At 41.4% G+C, this 20799-nt stretch overlaps 1 protein-coding gene across 7 annotated transcripts in view; it reads right to left on the reverse strand.

Annotated features, from left to right (window-relative positions):
* TMEM87A (transmembrane protein 87A) overlaps positions 1–20799 on the reverse strand; it is a 49054-nt gene that overhangs the window by 7442 nt on the left and 20813 nt on the right. For 2 of the 7 annotated variants that reach the window (XM_070054059.2, XM_070054056.2), the window contains exons 11-18: positions 20680–20773; positions 19161–19233; positions 17015–17119; positions 15439–15497; positions 14624–14727; positions 8453–8526; positions 8026–8087; positions 447–502 (exon numbers count right to left, since the gene is read on the reverse strand). In XM_070054059.2, the coding sequence (XP_069910160.2) occupies positions 447–502; positions 8026–8087; positions 8453–8526; positions 14624–14727; positions 15439–15497; positions 17015–17119; positions 19161–19233; positions 20680–20773 (627 nt within the window). Of the gene's footprint in view, positions 1–446; positions 503–8025; positions 8088–8452; positions 8527–14623; positions 14728–15438; positions 15498–17014; positions 17120–19160; positions 19234–19815; positions 19892–20679; positions 20774–20799 lie in introns of all 7 variants that reach the window. The other 5 variants (XM_089310151.1, XM_070054057.2, XM_070054058.2 and 2 more) reach the window with 3 other exon arrangements.

The raw sequence follows: 20799 nt of genomic DNA on the forward strand, positions 1-20799 counted from the left end.
GAAATACCAAATTAAACAATGTAAAATACAGCCATAAGTAGTTCAGAGTACAGTGGAGTAATGAATGCAATTAGAGCACACTGTAATTATCTAAGTTTTTCACATTCTTAACGGTCTTTTCAGAAAAAAAGGAAATAAAATTAAAATCTGAGTTACTGAAATTATATAGAAAACACAAAATATTCTATAATGTGACAGGATCAATATTTTATTAAATTACACCCATGGAAAGGGACTCAAATTACCCTATTGATTTTAGAAAGATCTATGCTAAATCTTTCTAAGCAGATATGTCACCTGAATGTATAATATTTTTGTTTATTTTTCCCAACTTGTCAATATCTTTTCATTAAGATCTAGCTCTTCTTCTTCAGTTTATTCATTTAAATTAATAAAAATACAGAACTTTGAAATATGATTCTTGTGGTAATGATTCAAAAACTTACACATCTGTCACAGAAGAAGGAACATTCTCTTCTACCCATTTCAAATCATCTTCCTGCTGGAAACATACAAATATCAGTTGTTAAAACGTACCGCATGAAGTATCTTAAGTAAAGATCTTGAGGTCTGACAATCTTTCATCTTTTGTAACTCTAACTAGCACATTCACACAACAAATAAGACTTTTTGAGAGAAAAGTCAAATAACTTAATTAAGAAAAAATTTTATGGGCCAGCACTGTGGCCAATCCTCCACCTGTGGCGCCAGCATCCCATGTAGGCACCAATTCTAGTCCTGGTTACTCCTCTTCCGATCCAGCTCTCTGCTATGGCCTGGGAAATCGGTGGAAGATGGCCCAAGCACTTGGGCCCCGGTACACACATGGGAGACCTGGAAGCAGTTCTTGGTCCTGGCTTTGGATCGGTGCAGCTCTGGCCACTGCAGCCATTGGGGAGTGAACCAGTGGATGTAAGACTTTTCTCTGTCTCTCCCTCTCACTTTCTGTAACTCTACCTCTCAAATAAATAAAATCTTTGAAACAAATTTTTTTAATATCTGGAACCAACATTTCCCCTATAACCCTCTCTCCCCTAACAGCCATCAGTCTAACCTCTGCTGCTAAGAGTTCAACATTTTGGAGGCTGGCGCTGTGGCATAGTGGATAAAGCCACAGCCTACAGTGCCGGTATTCCATATGGGTGCCAGTTTGAGAGCTGGCTGTTCCTCTGCTCTGAGCCAGCTCTCTGCTATGGCCTGGGAAAGCAGAAGATGGCTCAAGTGCTTGTGCCCCTGCCCCTACGTGAGAGACCCAGAAGCAGCTCCTGGCTCCTGGTTTGGGATCAGCCCAGCTCTGGCCGTTGTGGCCATCTGGGGAACAAATCAGCAGATGGAAGATCTCTCCCTCTCTCTCTGTAACTTTGCCTTTCAAATAAATAAATAAATCTTTAAAAAAAAAAAGAATTCAACATTTTTAGATTCCACATATAAGTGAGATCATGCAGAATTTGTTTTTCTGTTCCTGGTTTATTTCACCTGACATAATTTCTTCCAGGCTCCTCTATGTTATCAAGAATGAAAGGATTGGGGCCAGCACTGAGGTACAGTGGGTTAAGCCACTGCCTACAACAGCTGCATGCCATGTGGGCACCAGATCGAGTTCTGGCTGCTCCACTTCTGATCCAGCTCCCTGCTAGTGTGCCTGGGAAAGCAGCAGCAGATGGCCCAAGTGTTTGGGCCCTGCACCCATGTGAGAATCAGATGAAGTTCCTGGCTCCTGACTTCGACCTGGCCCAGCTGCAGCCATTGCAGCCACTTGGGGAGTAAACAAACTAGCAGATGGATGCTCTTTTTCCTTTGTCTCTCTTTCTCTGTAACTCTTTCAAATAAATCTCTAAAAATAACAAAAAACTGATGACAGGATTTCCTTTCTAAGACTGAACAGCATTTAATTATATATATGTATACCACATTTTCTTCTGTTGATGGACATTTAGATTGAGTCCCTATCTTATCTAAGCCAAAGCTGCAATTGACATGGGAATGCAGATCTTTTTCTGAAATACTGATTTTCTTTGGTTGTAGTGGGACTGCTGCACCATATAGTTTTATTTTTAATTTTCTGAGGACCTTCAATACTGTTTTCTATAATGGCTTTACTAATTTACATGATATCAACAGTCTGCAATAATATCTGCCCCTTTTTAAGATTCACTTATTTATTTGAAAGGCAGAATTAGAGAAAGAGAGACAGATGGAGAGTATTTTCCATCCACTAGTTCACTCTCCAAATGGCCACAACTGCTGAAGCTAGAAGCCTGGACCTACAACCAGGTTGCTCACGTGAATGGTTGGGGCCCAAGTTCTTGGGTCATCTTCCGCTGCCCTCCCAAGTGCACTGGCAGAGCACTAGATCAGAAATTTAAACTGGGCCGGTGCCGCGGCTCACTAGGCTAATCCTGCGCCTGCGGCACTGGTACTCTGGGTTCTAGTCCTGGTTGCTCCTCTTCCAGTCCAGCTCTCTGCTGTGGCCTGGGAAGGCAGTGAAAGATGGCCCAAGTGCTTGGGCCCTGCACCCACATCAGAGACCAGGAGGAAGCACCTGCCTCCTGGCTTTGGATCGGCACAGCGCCGGCCACAGCAACCATTTTGGGGGGTGAACCAATGGAAGGAAGACCTTTCTAACTCTGTCAAAAAAAAAAAAAAGGCTGCCGCCGCAGCTCACTAAGCTAATTCTTCACCTGCGGTGCTGGCACCCTGGGTTCTAATCCCAGTTGGGGCATCAGGTTCTGTCCCAGTTGCTCCTCTTCCAGTCCAGCTCTCTGCTGTGGCCCGGGAAGGCAGTGGAGGATGGCCCAAGTGCTTGGGCCCTGCACCCGCATGGGAGACCAGGAGGAAGCACCTGGCTCCTGGCTTCAGATTGGTGCAGCCAGCCGTAGTGGCCATTTGGGGGGTGAACCAATGGAAGGAAGACTTTCTCTCTGTCTCTCTCACTGTCTAACTCTGCCTGTAAAAAAAAAAAAAAAAATTCAAACTGGGTCCTATATAGAACACCAGAAATGCTTCACCACAATGCTGGCCTCCAGTTTTCCCTTTCTTAATAAAAGCCTTAAAAAAAAGATTTACTTATTAATTTTTTTTTTTTTTTTTTTTTTTTTTTTTTTTTTTTTTGACAGGCAGAGTGGACAGTGAGAGAGAGAGACAGAGAGAGAAAGGTCTTCCTTTGCCGTTGGTTCACCCTCCAATGGCCGCCGCTGCAGCCGGCGCACCGCGCTGATCCAGGAGCCAGGAGCCAGGTGCTTTTCCTGGTCTCCCATGGGGTGCAGGGCCCAAGCACCTGGGCCATCCTCCACTGCACTCCCTGGCCATAGCAGAGAGCTGGCCTGGAAGAGGGGCAACCGGGACAGAATCCAGCGCCCCAACCGGGACTAGAACCCGGTGTGCCGGCGCCGCAAGGTGGAGGATTAGCCTATTGAGCCACGGCGCCGGCTTACTTATTAATTTAAAAGGCAGAATTAGAGAGAGATCATTTTCACCTGCTGGGTAACTCCCCAAATGGTCAGAGCTGACCCAGTCTGAAGGCAGGAGCCAGGAGATTCATCATCTGTGTCTCCCACATGGGTGTAGGCCCAAACACTTGGGTCATCTTCCACTGCTTTTCCAGGCACATTAGCAGGAAGCTGGATCAGAAGAGGAGCAGCTGCGACTCTAACCGGAGCCCATACGGGATGTCAACGCCTCAGAAAAAGCTTACCTGTTATACCACAGCGCTGGCCCTGATAATAGCCATTTTAACAGGTGTGAAGGGATAGCTCGTTGTAGTTTTCATTAATATTTCCTTGATGATTAGTGATGATGATATATATATATATATACACATACATACATATACATATACATATACATATACATATATATATATCATTGGCCATTTGATGTTGGTTTTTTAATTAATTTGAGAGGCAGAGATAAGAGAAGAGTTCCATGCACTGGCCCACTTCCCAAAAGCTCACAATGGCCATGACCAGATAGGACTGAGCATGGGAACTGAGAACTCAAACCAGGGCTCCCACATGCATAGCAGGAAACCAATTATGTGAACCACCATTGCTGCTTCCCAGGGTCTGCAAAGCATGAGGCTGGAGTCAGGAGCTGTAACCAGGTATTGAACCTAGGCACTCCAACATGGATATAAACATGACTGCTAGGCCAAATGCCCAACCCTGGAAATCTTGAGAAATGTCTACTTCAGGACACTGCCCATATTTTAATTATTTGTTTTCTTGCCACCGAGTTCCTTAATAGAGAAGATATTTACTCCTTAACAGACATATGGTCTGCAAATTTTTTTTCAATTCTATAGGTTGTCTTTTCATTCTGATGATTATTTCCTTTGGTGTGCAGAGCTTTTTAGTTGATGTACTCCCATTTCTCTTTCTCGTTTTTTAAAAGGTTTATTTACTTATTTGAAAGAGACAGTCACACACAGAGAGGGAAAGAGAGGGATTTTCCATATGCTGGTTCACTCTCCAAATGGCCACAACAGTTGAAGCTAGGCTGGGCCAAAGTCAGAAGTCTGGAACTCCATCCAGTTCTCTCATACGGTAGTAGGGAAACAGGCACTCTGGTCATCTTCCGCTGCTTTCCCTGGTAGGGAGCTGGATTGGAAGTAGAACAGATGGCACTCCAATGGGTGCCTACATGGGATGCTGGCAATCAGCAGCAGCTTAACCTGCTGGGGCAGAATGCTGGCCAATCCCATTTCTCTACTTTTATTTTTGTTGCCTAATGCTTTTGGGGTTGCCATTAAAAAATTCACTGTCCAGGTGCCAGCATTGTGGCACAGTGAGTTAAGCCACCACCTAAGACACCAGCATTCCATATGAATGCTGGTTTGAGTCCTGGCTGTTCCACTTGCAAACAAGCTCCCTGCTAATGCACCTGGGAAAGCAGTAGAAAATGGTCTGAGTTCTTGGGTCCCTGCCACTCATGTGGGAGACCAGGATGGAGTTCTTGGCTCCTGGTTTTGGCCTGGTCCAGATCTAGCCAAGGTGGCCATTTGGGAAGTGGCCTGGCCACTTCATTTTTCTTTTTAAAATATTTTATTATTTATTTATTTGAGAGGTAGAGTTACAGACAGTGAGAAGGAAAGACAGAGAAAGGTCTTCCATCCCCTGGTTTAATCCCCAAATGGCTGCAATGGCCAGAGCTGAGCCCATCGAAAGCCAGGAGCCAGGAGCTTCTTCCAGGTCTTGCACACAGGTGCAGGAGTCCAAGTACTTGGACCACCTTTTGCTGCTTTCCCAGGCTATAGCAGAGAGCTGGACTGGAAGAGGAGCAGCTGGGATTCAAACTGGTGCCCATATGGGATGCTGGCACCACAGGCAGAGACTTAGCCCACTATAACATAGTGCAGGCCCCCTGTCCCTCCTAACTCTTTCAAATAAAAAAATAAATGTTAAAAGAAAATTATAGTCTAGACCAATATCATGGAGTTCCCTACTCCCCAACATTTTCTTCCAGTAGTTTTACAGTTTCAGGCCCCATGTTTAAGTCTTTAACTCATTTTAAGTTGACTTTCGTATGTGACGTGAGATCAGTCTAATTTATGTTTGTTTTTTTAAAAATATTTTTATTTTATTGGAAAGACAGAGATACAGAGAGAGGGGGAGAAACAGAGGGAGAAAGATATACTCTCCAGATTCATGCCCCAAATGGCTGCAACAGCTATGGCTGGGCCAGGCTAAAACAGAACCCAGAGCTTCCTCTGGGCCTTCCATGTATGTGCAGGGGCCCAAGTACTTGGGCCATCCTCCCTTGCCTTTCCCAGGCCGTTAACAGGAGCTGGACTCAAACTGGAGCAGCCAGGGCTTGAACCAGCAACCACAGAGGATGTCAGCATCACAGGTGGATGCTTAACCTGCTATGCCACAATGCTAGTCCCTCCACTTTAAAAAAAAATTATATATTTATTTTAAAGGCACTGTTAGAGACAGAGATCTTCCATCTGCTGGTTCACTCCCCAAATGGCCACAACAACAGGAGCTGGGTAGACTTGAATCCAGGAGCCAGGAGCTTCATCTGGGTTTCCAACATGGGTGCAGGGATCCAAAGACTTGGGTCATTTTCTGCTGCTTCACCAGGTGCATTAGCAGAGAGCTGATCAGAAGTAGAACAACTGGGACTTGAACCGGTGCCAATATGGAATGCCAGCACTGGCGGGTGGCTTTATCCCCTACGTCACAGCGCTAGCCCCCAATATGTCCAATTTCATTCTTCAGTTTCTCCAACAATATTTATAAAGAAACTCTCCTTTCCCTACTTTATGTTCTTAGCACTTTTGTCAAAAAGCAATCGACCAGAAATGTGTGGATTTCTCTCTCTACTAGGTTCTACTGATCTACGTATCTGATTTCATGCCAGTACCATGCTCTTTTGACTACTATAGCTCTGTAACATATTTTGATGCAGGTAGTGTGATGCCCCAGTTTTATTCTTTTAGGTCAAGAGTGTTTTGGGTCTTTTATGGTTCCTTATGAATTTTTCTGTGAAAAATATCACTGAAATTTTGATAGGGATTGTATTACATCTGTAGATTACTTTGAGCAGTATGGATACTTTAATAATAATTATTCCAATCCATGAACACAGGATACCTTTCCATTTACTTGCATACTTGCATCTTCTACAATTTATTCTATCAGTACTTTATATTTTTCCAAGTATATGTCTCTTACCCCCTTGATTAGGTTTATTCTTAAGTAGTTTATTTTTGGTTGGCTATTGTAAATGGAATTTTCTTCTATGTGATTTTTTATCTATGTTGATTTTGTATCCTTTAATTTTACTGAATTCATTTAATAGCTGCCTTTTTTTTTTTTTTTTGGTAGAGTCTTTAGCCTTTTCTATGAAGAAACTTCAAAAATAAAATTAATATATCTTGGTACAAAAGGTTTTGGGGTCTGTGCAGTTTTCTCACAATAGACATTTTCCACAAACTTTCTGCAGCCCCCTTCGACTTAAGTTCATGTTTCTGCTGGCATTCAGCCCGGCAGTTAAGATGTCTGCATCTACGTCAGAGTCCTGGGTTCAATATCCAGCACTGGCTCCTGATTTGGCTTCCTGCTAATGCAGAACTTGGTGGCAGCAGCTGACTCAAGCAGCTGGGTTCCTGCACACATGTGGGAGACCTGAATTGAGTTCCTAGCTGCTAGCACCAGACCCAGCCACCACAGGCATTTGTAGAATGAACCAGCAGATGGTAGCATGTCATCTGTCAACAGAGACAATTCAACAGCTTCCTTTCTAATTTGGATGCCTTCATCTCTCTTACCTAATTGCTCTGGGGAGGACCAATTATTTAAGCATTTATACCATGTAACAGAAGTATAATGTCCTACATCCTTAAATAGTTTCTTCTCAGTGGTCTAACAGTTAGCTTGCTTCGTGGACACTTGGTTCTTCAAGGCTGAAATAAATTCCAAGGTTCCTAAATGGAGAGCAAATACTCTAACAACAAATACTCTGAAAAGATCTTGATCTTTACTTCAAAAAAGACCTTAGGTTATCAATGGGGCCATGACTTCATTGATGAAAACCACTAGACCAATCTGAATGGTGGGATAGTTTTCCAGAATATAGTTACAGATCATCTAGTTTTTAAAAACTACTAGATGTGAGACTCACAAGCTCTATTTTAAAAAATGCTTGTATACTAAAATATTTATGAAGCAGCAAGTTAAGCATACTGTGGTGCAGTGGGTTAAAGCCCTGGCCTGCAGTACCAGCATCCCATATGGTTGCCAGTTCAAGTCCCGGCTGCTCCACTTCCCATCCAGCTCCCTGCTATGGTCTGGGAAAGCGGAAGTTGGATCAAGTGCTTGGGCCCCAGCACCCACATGGAAGACCCGGAGGAAGTTTCTCATTCCTGGCTTTGGATCAGCTCAGCTCCAGCCACTGTGGCCATCTGAAGAGTGAACCAGTGGATGGAAGACCTCTCTCCCTCTTTCAAATAAATAATTTTAAAAAAAGTCATTTAGGCCTACATTGATGAGCTATACCAAGAGCAAAGGAAGTCATACATACTGCTTTGTTTACTTTACTGTTTCCATTTGGTTCTTGTTTGGTACTTCTCATTTTCATTCCTTCTGTAGAAGAAATAAATGCAGACTGGTTAACTTTGTCAAAATACCAACAATGCTTATAAAAATGGTTTTAGAACTTTAAGTATTTTGACACTGTGAACTATGCAACAGATGGTTCTCTATGTTTACATTCATGCTGGGAAGGTTAAGCTACATTTTCAGCTAGCTTCTAGCAAGTAAACTGGATATAAAATGTCTAATAATTTGCTGAATTTACCACACTTTCATCTTAAAATTCATACCCTTATTTTTTCTTCATTCTGATTTTACTATTTATCAAACTGTAAATTTACCAAATTGTAAAATAACAAAGTGCTTATATGAAAAGAATATTTAAAGCACAAGTAAAAGGTGAGTTTTATCACTACCAAAGCTTTCCTTCAGCATAGGTTCCTTTTGCTCATCCTCCTCTTCCTCTTCGGACAATGGTGAAAAGGCAAACCTGACAGAACAGAAAGAAAACATTAGAAAACTATAAACTGCTCTACCATCTGGATGTTACAGAATTTATCACCCCAACTGCATCTGAAGTAACTCATCAAATCAGGTGAATGAATAACAGTCGTTCTTCCCTTTGAGAAAGCTCTCAACTGCCTATATCAGCAAGAGAGAAGCATCCTATTTGATTGAGGTTTAGCCATGTACTTACTACCTGTGACCCGAGACAAGCTCCTCATCTGTACACAAGGCTAACAGAAGAATATCACTCAAAACACTCCTGGAGGTGTTTGTGAACAGTCATTACAAATAAGGGGTTCAGCACAACACTGATGCATTTATAAATATCCAATTACAAGTTCACTTAGAAGGGTATATGTACCACAGAGGAAAATAAGTTCTCATCTAAATTAAAATTTCAGCCGGCGCCACAGCTCAATAGGCTAATCCTCTGCCTTACGGCGCCGGCACACCAGGTTCTAGTCCCGGTCGGGGCGCCGGATTCTGTCCCGGTTGCCCCTCTTCCAGGCCAGCTCTCTGCTGTGGCCAGGGAGTGCAGTGGAGGATGGCCCAAGTGCTTGGGCCCTGCACCCCATGGGAGACCAGGAGAAGCACCTGGCTCCTGCCTTCGGATCAGCGCGGTGCGCCAGCCGCAGCACACCGGCTGCGGCGGCCATTGGAGGGTGAACCAATGGCAAAAAGGAAGACCTTTCTCTCTGTCTCTCTCTCTCACTGTCCACTCTGCCTATCAAAAAAAAAAATTTTTTTTTCAGCCTTCAGAGGTGGGAGTTGAGAGAAGAGAAGCCTCAATCTTGTGCATTCCAGGTAATGTAAAATCTGTTTTCAAGTGTGAAGCATTGGAAGACAAGGCCTAGTCTGGCCCATCTCAGACACCTTTCCCTGGCAATTTCCAGGAGACTCAACAAAGCCGCTGTCAGACAGGTGATTCCTAGACTGCTTTAGCTTTGACCTTACTCTATTCTATTTTATTATGGCCTACTATTTTCAACCTACCTTTTTTAAATCTCCCTTTCATGATCGAAACTCTTAATAAGCTAGGAGTAGTAAGAAACATCTATAACTTGTTAAAGGGTAACTAACAAGACTTCATGGTAAATACCATAGTTATGATGATACTTGAGAAGCATTAAAAGACAGAATAACATGGGGGCTGGCGCCATGGCGCAGTAGGTTAATCCTCTGCTTGTGGTGCTGGCATCCCATATGGGTGCTGGTTCTAGTCCCAGATGTTTCTCTTCCAATCCAGCTCTCTGCTATGGCCGGGGAAAGCAGTGGAAGATGGCCCAAGTCCTTGGGCCTGTGCACCCACATGGGAGACCTGGAGGAAGCTCCTGGCTCCTGGCTCCGGATCGGCACAGCTCCGACCACTGTGGCCATCTGGGGAGTGAACCAGCAGACAGAAGGCCTTTCTCTCTGTCTCTTCCTCTCACTGTTTGTAACTCTACCTCTCAAATAAATAAATAAAACCTTAAAAAAAAAATAAGATGACAAGATCCACTAGCAGTTCCTGTATACACTGTTAAAGAAGAGGGCTTGGCCAATGTAATAATACAAGAATCAGAAATGAAGCAGGAAGACTATTTGCCAAAGAAGGAATATTATGATTACTTTAAGACAAAAATCTACCTTATGAGAAAAACCTAGAAATTATCTGAACAAGATAATTTTGGAAGGTTGGTGATTAAGATAAACATACAAAAATCAATAGTATTCCTAAACATTTGGAAAAGCTGTAAGTAATATTTTAATACATAATGCATTCATATGAACCACAGAAAATTTAAATAAAAAGTTACAAAACATACCTGAAACAAAAACACTGGAAAGAACTAAAAAAAATGGGGAGATACCATTTTCAAAGATGGAATTATCAAAAAGCTATTGAATTTCCCTAATTAATCCATTAAGTCAATTAAATTCCAATAAACAGGCTGGCACTATGGCGTAGTGGTGCTGCAGTGCCAGCATCCCATGTGGGTGCCAGTGCGAGTTCCGGTTGTTCCACTTCTGATCCAGCTCCCTGCTAATGTGCCTGGGAAAGCAGTGGAAGATGGTTCAAGTGCTTGGCTCCTGTGCCCATGTGGGAGACCTGGATGAAGCTCCTGGCTCCTGGCTTCAGATCAGTCCAGCTTTAGAGAGTGACCAGTAGACAGAAGACTCTCACTCTGCCCCTCGCTCTCTGTAACTCTGCCTTTCAAATAAATAAAATCTTTTTTTTTTAAATAATTCCAATAAAAATCTTAATAAGGTTTTCCTAGAATTAAACAAGGTAATTTTTTTAATTAAAAAGCAAAGATCTGATAGCAAATGCTATTTTAAAGAGAAAATTAAGGTAAAGGTTTAGGTGTTCCACATACCAGGACTTATTTGAAAGCTGGGCAATTAAGACAGTGTGCTACTTAACTGATGCAGGATCAAGAAAAGAAGTGAATACAGCAGCCCAGAATCTAATAATTCTTGGTAGATGAAGTCTTGATTGTGAAAATTTTTTGAAATTATAGAATACCTTTATGACCTCACCTCGGACTAGGGAAGGATTTCTTAAGAAACAAAATGCACAATTCATGATGGAAAAAAATAACAAACTTGACTCCACATTTCTGAATCTGTATGACCAAAAACAGCATTAAAAAATTAAAAGAAAATGAACTAGAAGAAAATACCTGCAATATTAAGAACAAAAAAAGATACTGGTATTCAAAACATACTAAGGCGGCCTACAAATCAATACATAAATGATTGTTAAGGTATGAAATGTTTGTCCTCTCTAAAACTCACATAGCAACTTAATCACTCAAGAACAGTACAGGAGGTGGGGCCTACTAGGAGGTGCTCAGAGCCCTCAAGCATGGATTAATGCTGTTATAAATAGGCTCAGAAGTGGACTCTCCCTCTTGTCCTTCCACCTTCTGCCAAATGAAACCACAGTCCAGGCCTGTGCCAAATGCTTACACCTCAGCCTGTAATTCCTGGCCTCCAGAACTCTAATAAATTTATATACATTATAAATTATCCAGGCTGTGATATTTTGTTATAGTAGCACAAAACATAGTAAGACAACAACCAATAAATGCCAATAAAAATAGGCCAAAGATACAAAAAGCTAATTCACAAAACTGACTAGTGAACAATATTATAAAAAAAAAAAAGACCCACACTTCAATGCAAATTAAAGTTAACAGTGGGAATTAATTCTCACTCACTAGATCTGCAAAAATTAAATAAAATAATGGAAGACGTGGAGAAAACTCCTCATATTGTTACTGTTAAATACACAATTTGTTTCAAGTGTCTTTTGGGAACACAACATGGAAATACTTTAAGAATACAAATGCACATACCTTAAATCCACCAATTCCAAGCCCACTCATTAAATATTTATTGATCATGTTATTGCCAGTGTGCAATTAAAAAATGTCCTGCTTGGCAGGAGTGTTTTTGTGTGTCTGGACGCTCTGGCCACTAGACAGCCTAACAGTGCAATTTATGATGCGGTTCTGGCCACACTGTATCAGTCTCGACCTCTGAAGAACTGGAGACTAAGGGATTAAGCCAATTTACAGGAAGCCAGCATATAATCAAGCCCCAGTCAAAAACATAACCCCGCCCTGACTTGAGAGGACGCTGGGAAGTTCTGAACTGGGGCCCCTCCTGGACTCTTCCCAATGAGTCTCTCCTCTTGGCTTAATTTATACCCTTTCTCTGAAATAAACGTAGCCATGAGACTAACAGTATCGAGTTTTATGAGCCTTCCAATGATGGGGAATCTCTGAATTTGTGATTAGGGTCAAAAGTGGGAGCAGTCATGTTAGGACTCTGCAGTTGGGCAAACCCTGGGTAGCCAGGAACAGTTCTCCATCCTGTGTCCTCATGGAATTTACATTTGTTTTGTTTTAGTTCTTTTTGGGCAGGGGGGTGGTGCAGATTATGAGGGGAAGGCCAACACTGAACAATAGAAAAAGTAAAACAAGTGTTAAGAGGAAAAAAAGAATGGGGCGAGGAGATTTTGGAGTGTACAGGACTAGAAATACAAGGGTATTTACAGTATTGTAGCTTATTCCTGTATTTCATCTACCCTATAAATACAAGGACTAATGCAAGACCGGCCCACAGCTGCATCTGCAAACGGGCACTCAACCTTTCCCTAACTGGTCAGGGGGATCACTGTGCCTGGCTGCTGGACAATGTGATTTATGACAGCCATTGGTCTTCTCCTCAGAGTATGAAATGTTGCTATCTACTAGGCAGAGGGTGCTCACATGACCGGCCTCCAACAGAAACCCGTAGTGCCGAGCATCTAACAGGGCTCCTTGGGCAGAAACGATGCACCGGTTCACGGGTCGTGGCTGCTGGGAAAGGAGCAGGTTTCATGCACGTCCTCAGACGGAAAGGACATAAGGAAAGAAAGCAGATTTCCCCAGACTCTACCGGTGTCTTTTCCCTTGCTGATATTATCATTTTGAGGAAATAAACCTTCATGTAAATACAGTGTATATGGAGTCCATGAATCCTTTCACCAAATAACTGAGCATGTAAGTAATCTTGAGGACCCAAGGACATTTCAAACTGGAGGGAGGCCCAATGCCCATTAATAGGGGAAGAGGTCAACAGTCCTACATTTATACCTAAATGTAACATGATGTCATCCATGAAAACAAACTGAGTTCAATGTAACTTGAAGGCAATTTCCACACTGTACTGCTAAGTAAAGGAAGATTCTGTATCTGAACAGGGAATAAAATGTAGAAGAAAGCAACACATCAGGCTGTTAACATTGAAGCCATGGGGAATGACAGTTGTTTTTGTTTTGTTTTGTTTGACAGGCAGAGTGGACAGTGAGAGAGACAGAGAGAAAGGTCTTCCTTCCATTGGTTCACCCTCCAATGGCCGCTGCGGTTGGCGCGCTGCGGCCGGCGCACCGTGCTGATCCGAAGGCAGGAGCCAGGTGCTTCTCCTGGTCTCCCATCGGGTGCAGGGCCCAAGTACTTGGGCCATCCTCCACTGCACTCCCTGGCCACAGCAGAGAGCTGGACTGGAAGAGGGACAGAATCCAGCGCCCTGACTGGGACTAGAATCCGGTGTGCCGGCGCCACAAGGCGGAGGATTAGCCTAGTGAGCCACAGCACCGGCCTGAAGGTTGTTTTTTTTTAAAAAAGGGAATTAAATAAAAAGGGAAGAAAATGTAAAAAAAGGTTTAATGACTGAGGAAGAGAAATATTTTACATGTAAATACAGACAGTGCTTAACCAGTAGATCAACAGATCAACGTAACAGGGAGGTCCTCAGAATGTCCATTTTTTCCTTCTGAACAGTACAATTTCAATCTCCTTTATTTTCTTTCACGACTTTTCTCTAATTTTTTTTTACCTTGTTTTAATGAGTGAACACACATTACGTGTATAGCTCAAGACAACAAAGCTATGTTCACCTGTTTTTCTTCCTAGTCTTTTCCAGTATGTCTAATGATAAAGCTAGCCATCTAGTTATGTCATCATATTCTTTTCCTTTGGTGATGTGGTTGTTTACTAATCTAAGGCTCCTAACTATCTAAAAGAGGCAGTGGGTAAAAAGGGAACAAAGGAATAGATATGCACAAATAAAGACAAGCAGTTCCTAAATGAGACCTGCCTAGTCAGATAAATCAAATTCCCACGTAGATTTTAATTCTACAGTCAGTCAGGTAAGTTTCATTTTACCCTCTCTATTATAAAGCGAGTTGGGCTGGACAGGAGAGGCTCTCCTTGAGTGATGGATCTTCTCCCATTATTTACCTTATTTATTATATATTACCTCATTTATCATATAAATACTTGTATTATCAGAAGATGCAAGAGCTGAAAGGGACCTCATAGCACTTGGTTCAATCTCCTCTCATATGAAAGGAAACCCAGACCCAGAGAGGTGAAAAGAGTACACCAAAAATCACAAAGCAAGAGCAGAGGTGAGGTAAGAACCCAACTTAAGTGATTCCAGACCCACTGTTCATGATACAGCACTGTCATCATCCCCTAACTACCATGCCTAAATGGTGACATGGCTATCCTAAGGTTAGTAGAATAAATGGGAAGCGTCCAAAGAACCTCTGGTTGTTTGCTGACGGTCTCCAGAGAACCATGATGACAAAGAGGATCATGGAGAACAGCAACCGCCAGATGGCATCATCCACCCACAGCTCCCGCCAGTCCTACAGTAAGGGGAAAAGCAAATCATCGATAGCCGTTAACATTTTGTCCACAAAGCCTTTGCCAAAGAACAGAAACTACTTATTGATTCAAGGTCTATTTACTAAGAGTCTGCTGTATGCTTGGCATGCTGTGTGCTGGGGACACAAAATGCGTGACACAGTTTCTTCCCTTGCATTGCTTACAGTTATTAAAGGCATCATCTGAACACAGCACTTCCATGATCTGAGAATCTTTAGGGAAGGGTTTTACACAGTTTAAGAAAAAGTAACATCAAGTTGTTATATTTTGTAATTTTCAGTTTTGTTTCTTTTAACCAGAATAAAGCCTTAACTGCATCCAAAAAAAAAAAAAAAAATCCCATTAATCAGTCTTTGTTCTCAGATCCTAAAGACAGGGCTTCTATTCAGATGAGTACTGTTCACACATTATTTAGTGTTTAGTACTTGGATTCCTTATTTGAGATTTTTGGTGAAGTCAAGGCTGGGTTATGACAGACTATGATTACCACTTACAAAGTTTTCTCCCATTATTAGAAGAAACAAACAGATCAAAACCAATCACTATACCCAGCATTTGTATAACCTTCACAGTAGAAACTAGACTAATTTCTTACAAGATGCCTACCTTATGAGAAAACTTACTATAGCCATCAACATCAACATGTGTAAAAGATAATACACTACTCATAAGTATATGTGCTTGTAACTCACCGACTGACAAGTTACTATCCTGAACTTCATGGTTGTCCAGATGATAAACACAATAGATGCTAACAGGAAACGAAAAGCCCAGTCAGAGCATTAATGTTGATTTATGTCCTCAATTACATTCCTCTGATTCTGGTAAAGTAGAATTCTACACACCCTTAACCTCCAATATATCATAATCATTATCACTTATTTTAATAAATATATAACAGAAACTTCCTGAACAGCTGCTATAAACAAGATTCATAGTAATGTCAACTACCTCTGGACTTAAAGAATAGTTCTATAATAATTTATTTAATATCTGTAATTTAACTGAGTCAGAATTGGAAAAAAGTACTAGAAATACAGCTTGTTCAGGCATTATCAATATAATTTTTCTCTTGTTTTATCCTTAATTTAGTAATGTCAATTTTTTCTTTTGCTATTCAGATGAAAAAAAAAATAGCTGACAAAATGACCATAATATAAACAGAAGAGCTGGTTATAATCATAGGTCAGAACTCACTATTCCTGATAAAAGGGTCAAGAGGTGGGCAAATTAGCCTCATTGGGCTATGGTCAAATATATACCTAAGAGGCTGGTGCTGTGGCACAGTGGGTTAAAGCCCTGGCCTGCAGCACCGGCACCCCATATAGGCGCTGGTTCTGGTCCCAACTGCTCCTCTTCTGATCCAGCTCTCTGCTATGGCCTGGGAAAGCAGTACAAGATGGCCCAAGTGCTTGTGCCCCTGCACCCACGTGTGAGACCCAGAGGAAGCTCCTGGCTCCTGGCTTCAGATTAGCCCAGCTCCAGCCATTACAGCCATCTGGGGAGTGAATCATCGGATGGAAGATCTCTCTGTCTCTCCTCTCTCAGTGTAACTCTGACTTCCAAATAAATAAATAAAATAAATCTTAAAAAAAAAAAATATATATATATATATGTATATCTAAAAGCACTATAAAAGCAACAAACCCTAATCTAAAATTCTATAGCTATTAATCAAATAACTATGTGGTAACATCTTCGAAGAACATAAATAAATATCATTTGGGACTAAAGCTAACCCAACTCAAGAAAAAGAAGGCCTGAGAAAAAGAATCAAGACAGGAAAGGAATAGACTAAGAGGTGAAATTACATGGGGTTAAGTTTCAGGTATTACGCTTAAAATAAGTGGTTCTTTTTTTATATGATGGAGAGACAAAGCAAACTACCATCCTCTGTTTATTCCCCAAATGTCTGCAAAAGCTGGAGCTGCAGCCAGGAGCTGGGAACATAATCCAAGTCTTCTACATGGGTAGCAGCAAACTATTTGAGCTACTGCCACTCACTCCAAGGGTCAGTACTGGCAGGAAGCTGGAGTCAGAAGCCAGAGCTGGATAATCAGACTCAGGTATTCTGATGTGGGACACAAGAGACTTAAGTGCCAGGTTAACTGCCCACTCCAAAATAAGCGGTTCTAAATCTTTTTTGAAAAAGATTTGTGCATTTTCCCCAAATGAAATGTATAAAACTTGCTATGTATACCTCTAGCCTATTAGAATCTATTCTAAAAAGACTGCATTTAAAGAGCAAAAAGAAAGTCCCAGACTTACCTGCTACTGCCAAAATAAGTGTGTTGGTGAAATGTCGATACAAAGAGAGTTTTACAATGTTCCTCCGGAGTTTTAATAGCTTCATTGTTTGAGTCAGGCTAATAAATATGTGTTTGCAGGTCAAGGAATTAAACATTCATAAAAACAGTAAGTCAGTAAATTAATCCTCAGACTTCTTTGAGTATACTGGGGCACACTTACAATGGTGCACATCTCATAGGCATTACATATAGCTCTTATTCTCACTTAACCCCCACCAATACTCCAAGCCTCAGCAAGATTAATAAGAACGCCATCATCTGCTTTTTCTAATGTTTATTTACTTATTTACATTTACTTGAAAAACAGAAGAACAGAGACAGAGACAGAGAGATCTTCCATCTAGTGATTCACTCCCTAAAAGCCTGCAACAGCCAGGGCTGGGCCAGGCCAAAGTCAGGAGCCTAAATTAACTGCTGTATTCCAGGAGGAGCTTTAGCAGAAGGCTGTATTGGAAGTACAGACTGGCACTCCAATATAGGATACTGGCGTTCCAGGAGGTGATTTAACCTGCTGCCCCACGACACCTGCCCCTAAAATCATCATTTTCAATGAGAAACTGAAGAGAAGTAAGAATCAGGATAAAATAAGAATAGTACAAGCAAGAGATTAAAAAATATAAAAAAGATAAATAAAGACACGAAGAGGCTTTCCAGGGAAACAAAAAAGATGAAAACACAAGAAACAGAACTATGGAAGATGATAAAACGAGTGCTAGGCAAAGAAGAAGGAGTTAATATCCATCTTTTCTCTCCCTCTAAGGTGGCAGTTGTGTTCTCCCCTGTCCCAGTCAACCTAGTCCAGGGTCATAATTACGGGTGTGCCTACAGCTTGCCCGAGTTCTCTCCTCAGTCCCCTCGTGCCATCTGCCAGAACCCGCCACCAGCTGCCTGTCTGACTCAGAATTAAGAGACCCTGCAGAGTATGAGACAGTTAGGCTCTACAAGTGACACTTCTCCATCTTCAGAGTGTTATTCCCAAGTAGAAGTTGTAGAAGACCATGAAGGAAACTCATGCCTACTGAAGATGATACCTGCTGTCGTGACCAACTTTCAGAACAAGGAGCAGATATAAAAATAAGGGAGCTGGAGCTTGCTCTGCCCTTTGGCAGAGCCTTAGCTGTGACTAGTCACTGGCTTAGCTGATCATACAGTCCAGTCCCATCACCCTCTCTACCCTCTCTACTCCTCTCTATATTCACAGAAATTCACAAGACACTTGGAAAGAGACTGATCTTAAAAAGTTTTAGCCATTTAGATCCACAACACTTCAATTTCAATTTTTTTGCTATAAGTCAATCTGCACAAAATCATAAAATTACCATTTTTTCACATTCAGCTCTTTCCAACAGTCACAATCTATCAAGACATTAGTAATGTACAAGTTCACATAGGACTACATATGTAAATCCCAAAATAAACCCCAAAGATAAAGTCAAAAACCTTACTCTTATCCAACAGGCCAAGTCCCTTATAAAGAAATGTTTAATTTTAAGAAAATAAGAAAAAGATTACTCAATCAAAAACTTGTTACCTGCTAGTTTACTCTGCCTATAAATGAACAAAATTTATTCTGAAGGGTATCAGTATTCAGATGATCCCAAAATCAGCTTTGGAATGAGAGAACAAAACAATTAACCCAGGTTAAAACCTGCTAAACCTACAGAGAGTTTCAGAAGTTAAACCATCTATGTAGTTCCTAAAACCATACTTTAATGATCAAAATCTTTGTGTAAGTTTCAAAGCATTTAATAATGGCTAGAAGCTAAAAGAAACAGCAGAAGCAGAGTAGATGATAATTCCAACACTAAATGAGCTGCACCAAGTAACATGACAAAAAAATCAAGGTGAAATGTTCACTGAAAAGAGAAAAGCCTACAGCATTTACTTTGGGTGCAGTCCACAGTCCCAACCTCTGATATGATTTTGAAAATTAAGACAGCAAAAACAAAAACTGCTTACCTGAACCCTCAGGTTGTTCAGACTTAAAATACACTATTCCTCAGACCAAGGAGAAATAACAAAATGGCATCTCTTTGCAGAAAGATCAATGGAAACCCATCTCCAAGCAGAGAAATGGACCACCATCAGACAAGCCAATGAGAAGGATATCCACCAGCACAGGGCAGTGTCTAGGAAAGCCAAGGGGATAAAGGCCAAGGAAGCAAGATCAGTCTGGGCCTGCAGACAAAGAAAAAGAAGTGATGAAAAACAGGTGTCCAGAGAGGCACAGAGAAGAAACCAGCACGTGATTCTGCATTTGTATTAATCATCTGGAATGGTTCTGTATTAGAACCGAGAGAAAATGACAACAACTAACATGTGACATCTAATCATTCTCCTCTTGTTACAAACCATCATGTAAAATATATAGCCATACGCCTTTCACATAAATTGTCAATTACAATTTCTATACAATGAAGCACACTGCTATTTCCACAGAGGTAGCTACCAAGAGGAACTGGCATCCTAGGAGCATGCAAAGAAGTGCCCACACTGAAAAAACACTGAGTGTTTGAAAGCTCCCATGCTATCATTTCCTATAACTGTGATTTAGGCTACAAGTCTAAAGTGACCTTCTCATATTTTTTTAAAAAGACATCATTAATAAACTAATTATTGGTTTCCAGAATTGTAATGTAATGGAATTTTCCAAACAAGAACTCACCTGTCCCCAAAACTATACTGCTTGCTTCCACAAGTTTGTATTTAAGATATTTTTATACAACTCTAATTACTCAATCACAGGGCAGCACTGAAAGGATATCCATAAAATAATACAGGCATCAATTGCTGAGAGGGCCAGGTTTACTATCAGAGCCAAGGAATTAGAAAAATACTATGGCAGAGCAGAAAGAAAAAAAAGAAATTGATAGAGGGTTAAAGTTGTTAAACGTCCAAGGAAATTACATACCAAGGGCAGGGGGATTTGAAAAGCAAACCTGTATTCACAGACTCCTTTATTTAAGGGGTAACTCATTTCAATACGTACTGAGCCCAGTTTTCCTGAAGGCCAAGTTTCTAAGATTTACCAACTTGAATCTAACAGGTTATTAATAAACATTCTAATTTTTAAATGACTAAGAGAATGACAAGAATGGCCCAGGGAGGCCTGAGGCCTATTTCTTCACATTAATCCAGTGTGACAGAAATGTATCACTCAGTGCTTCTCGGTCTTTGGCTAAGATCAAGTGCAGAAACACATCACTCAGATCTCAGTGCTTTGCTTCCCTTCCCTGGCAGAGATTAATTATGCAATTCTCAAGAACAGTATGAAATTTAATTAGTTGCATTTCAAGGAAGCCTTTAAAACTCAAGTGCTGGTTAAGCAAAGAACAGCAACAGGATGCTCAATCAGATTCTGGAGGATTTTAGATGTGAGAGGGATTAGGCATGCTCAATTAAGTGAAGCCTGCAAAACCCAAAAAACGTGGACATTGGAAACACTTCTAATTCCAGGCATTTTGGATAAGGGATACTAAACCTGTACATGCATGTTGAAAACTAGAGCCTGCAGGTGACTTAAAGACAAAATATAGAAGCCCGGAGCCATTTCCAATTCACCCTCTCAAGACAGAAACAATATGACTGAAGTGAGCACAAAAATTCTGATGAAGCAGTACTGACCCCGGTAACTCTGAGGACCCCTTCCATGCCGGAAAACAACAGATAGAGGGCTCCAGCCACCACAACCTTGTGAAGAGTGACTCCAAGACGAGGCCTAATGGGAAGCAAAGGCAGAGCTGA

Source organism: Oryctolagus cuniculus, chromosome 12 (genome assembly GCF_051225735.1).
Source record: "Oryctolagus cuniculus isolate XC-2025 breed Fujian yellow rabbit chromosome 12, ASM5122573v1, whole genome shotgun sequence".
NCBI lineage: Eukaryota > Metazoa > Chordata > Mammalia > Lagomorpha > Leporidae > Oryctolagus > Oryctolagus cuniculus.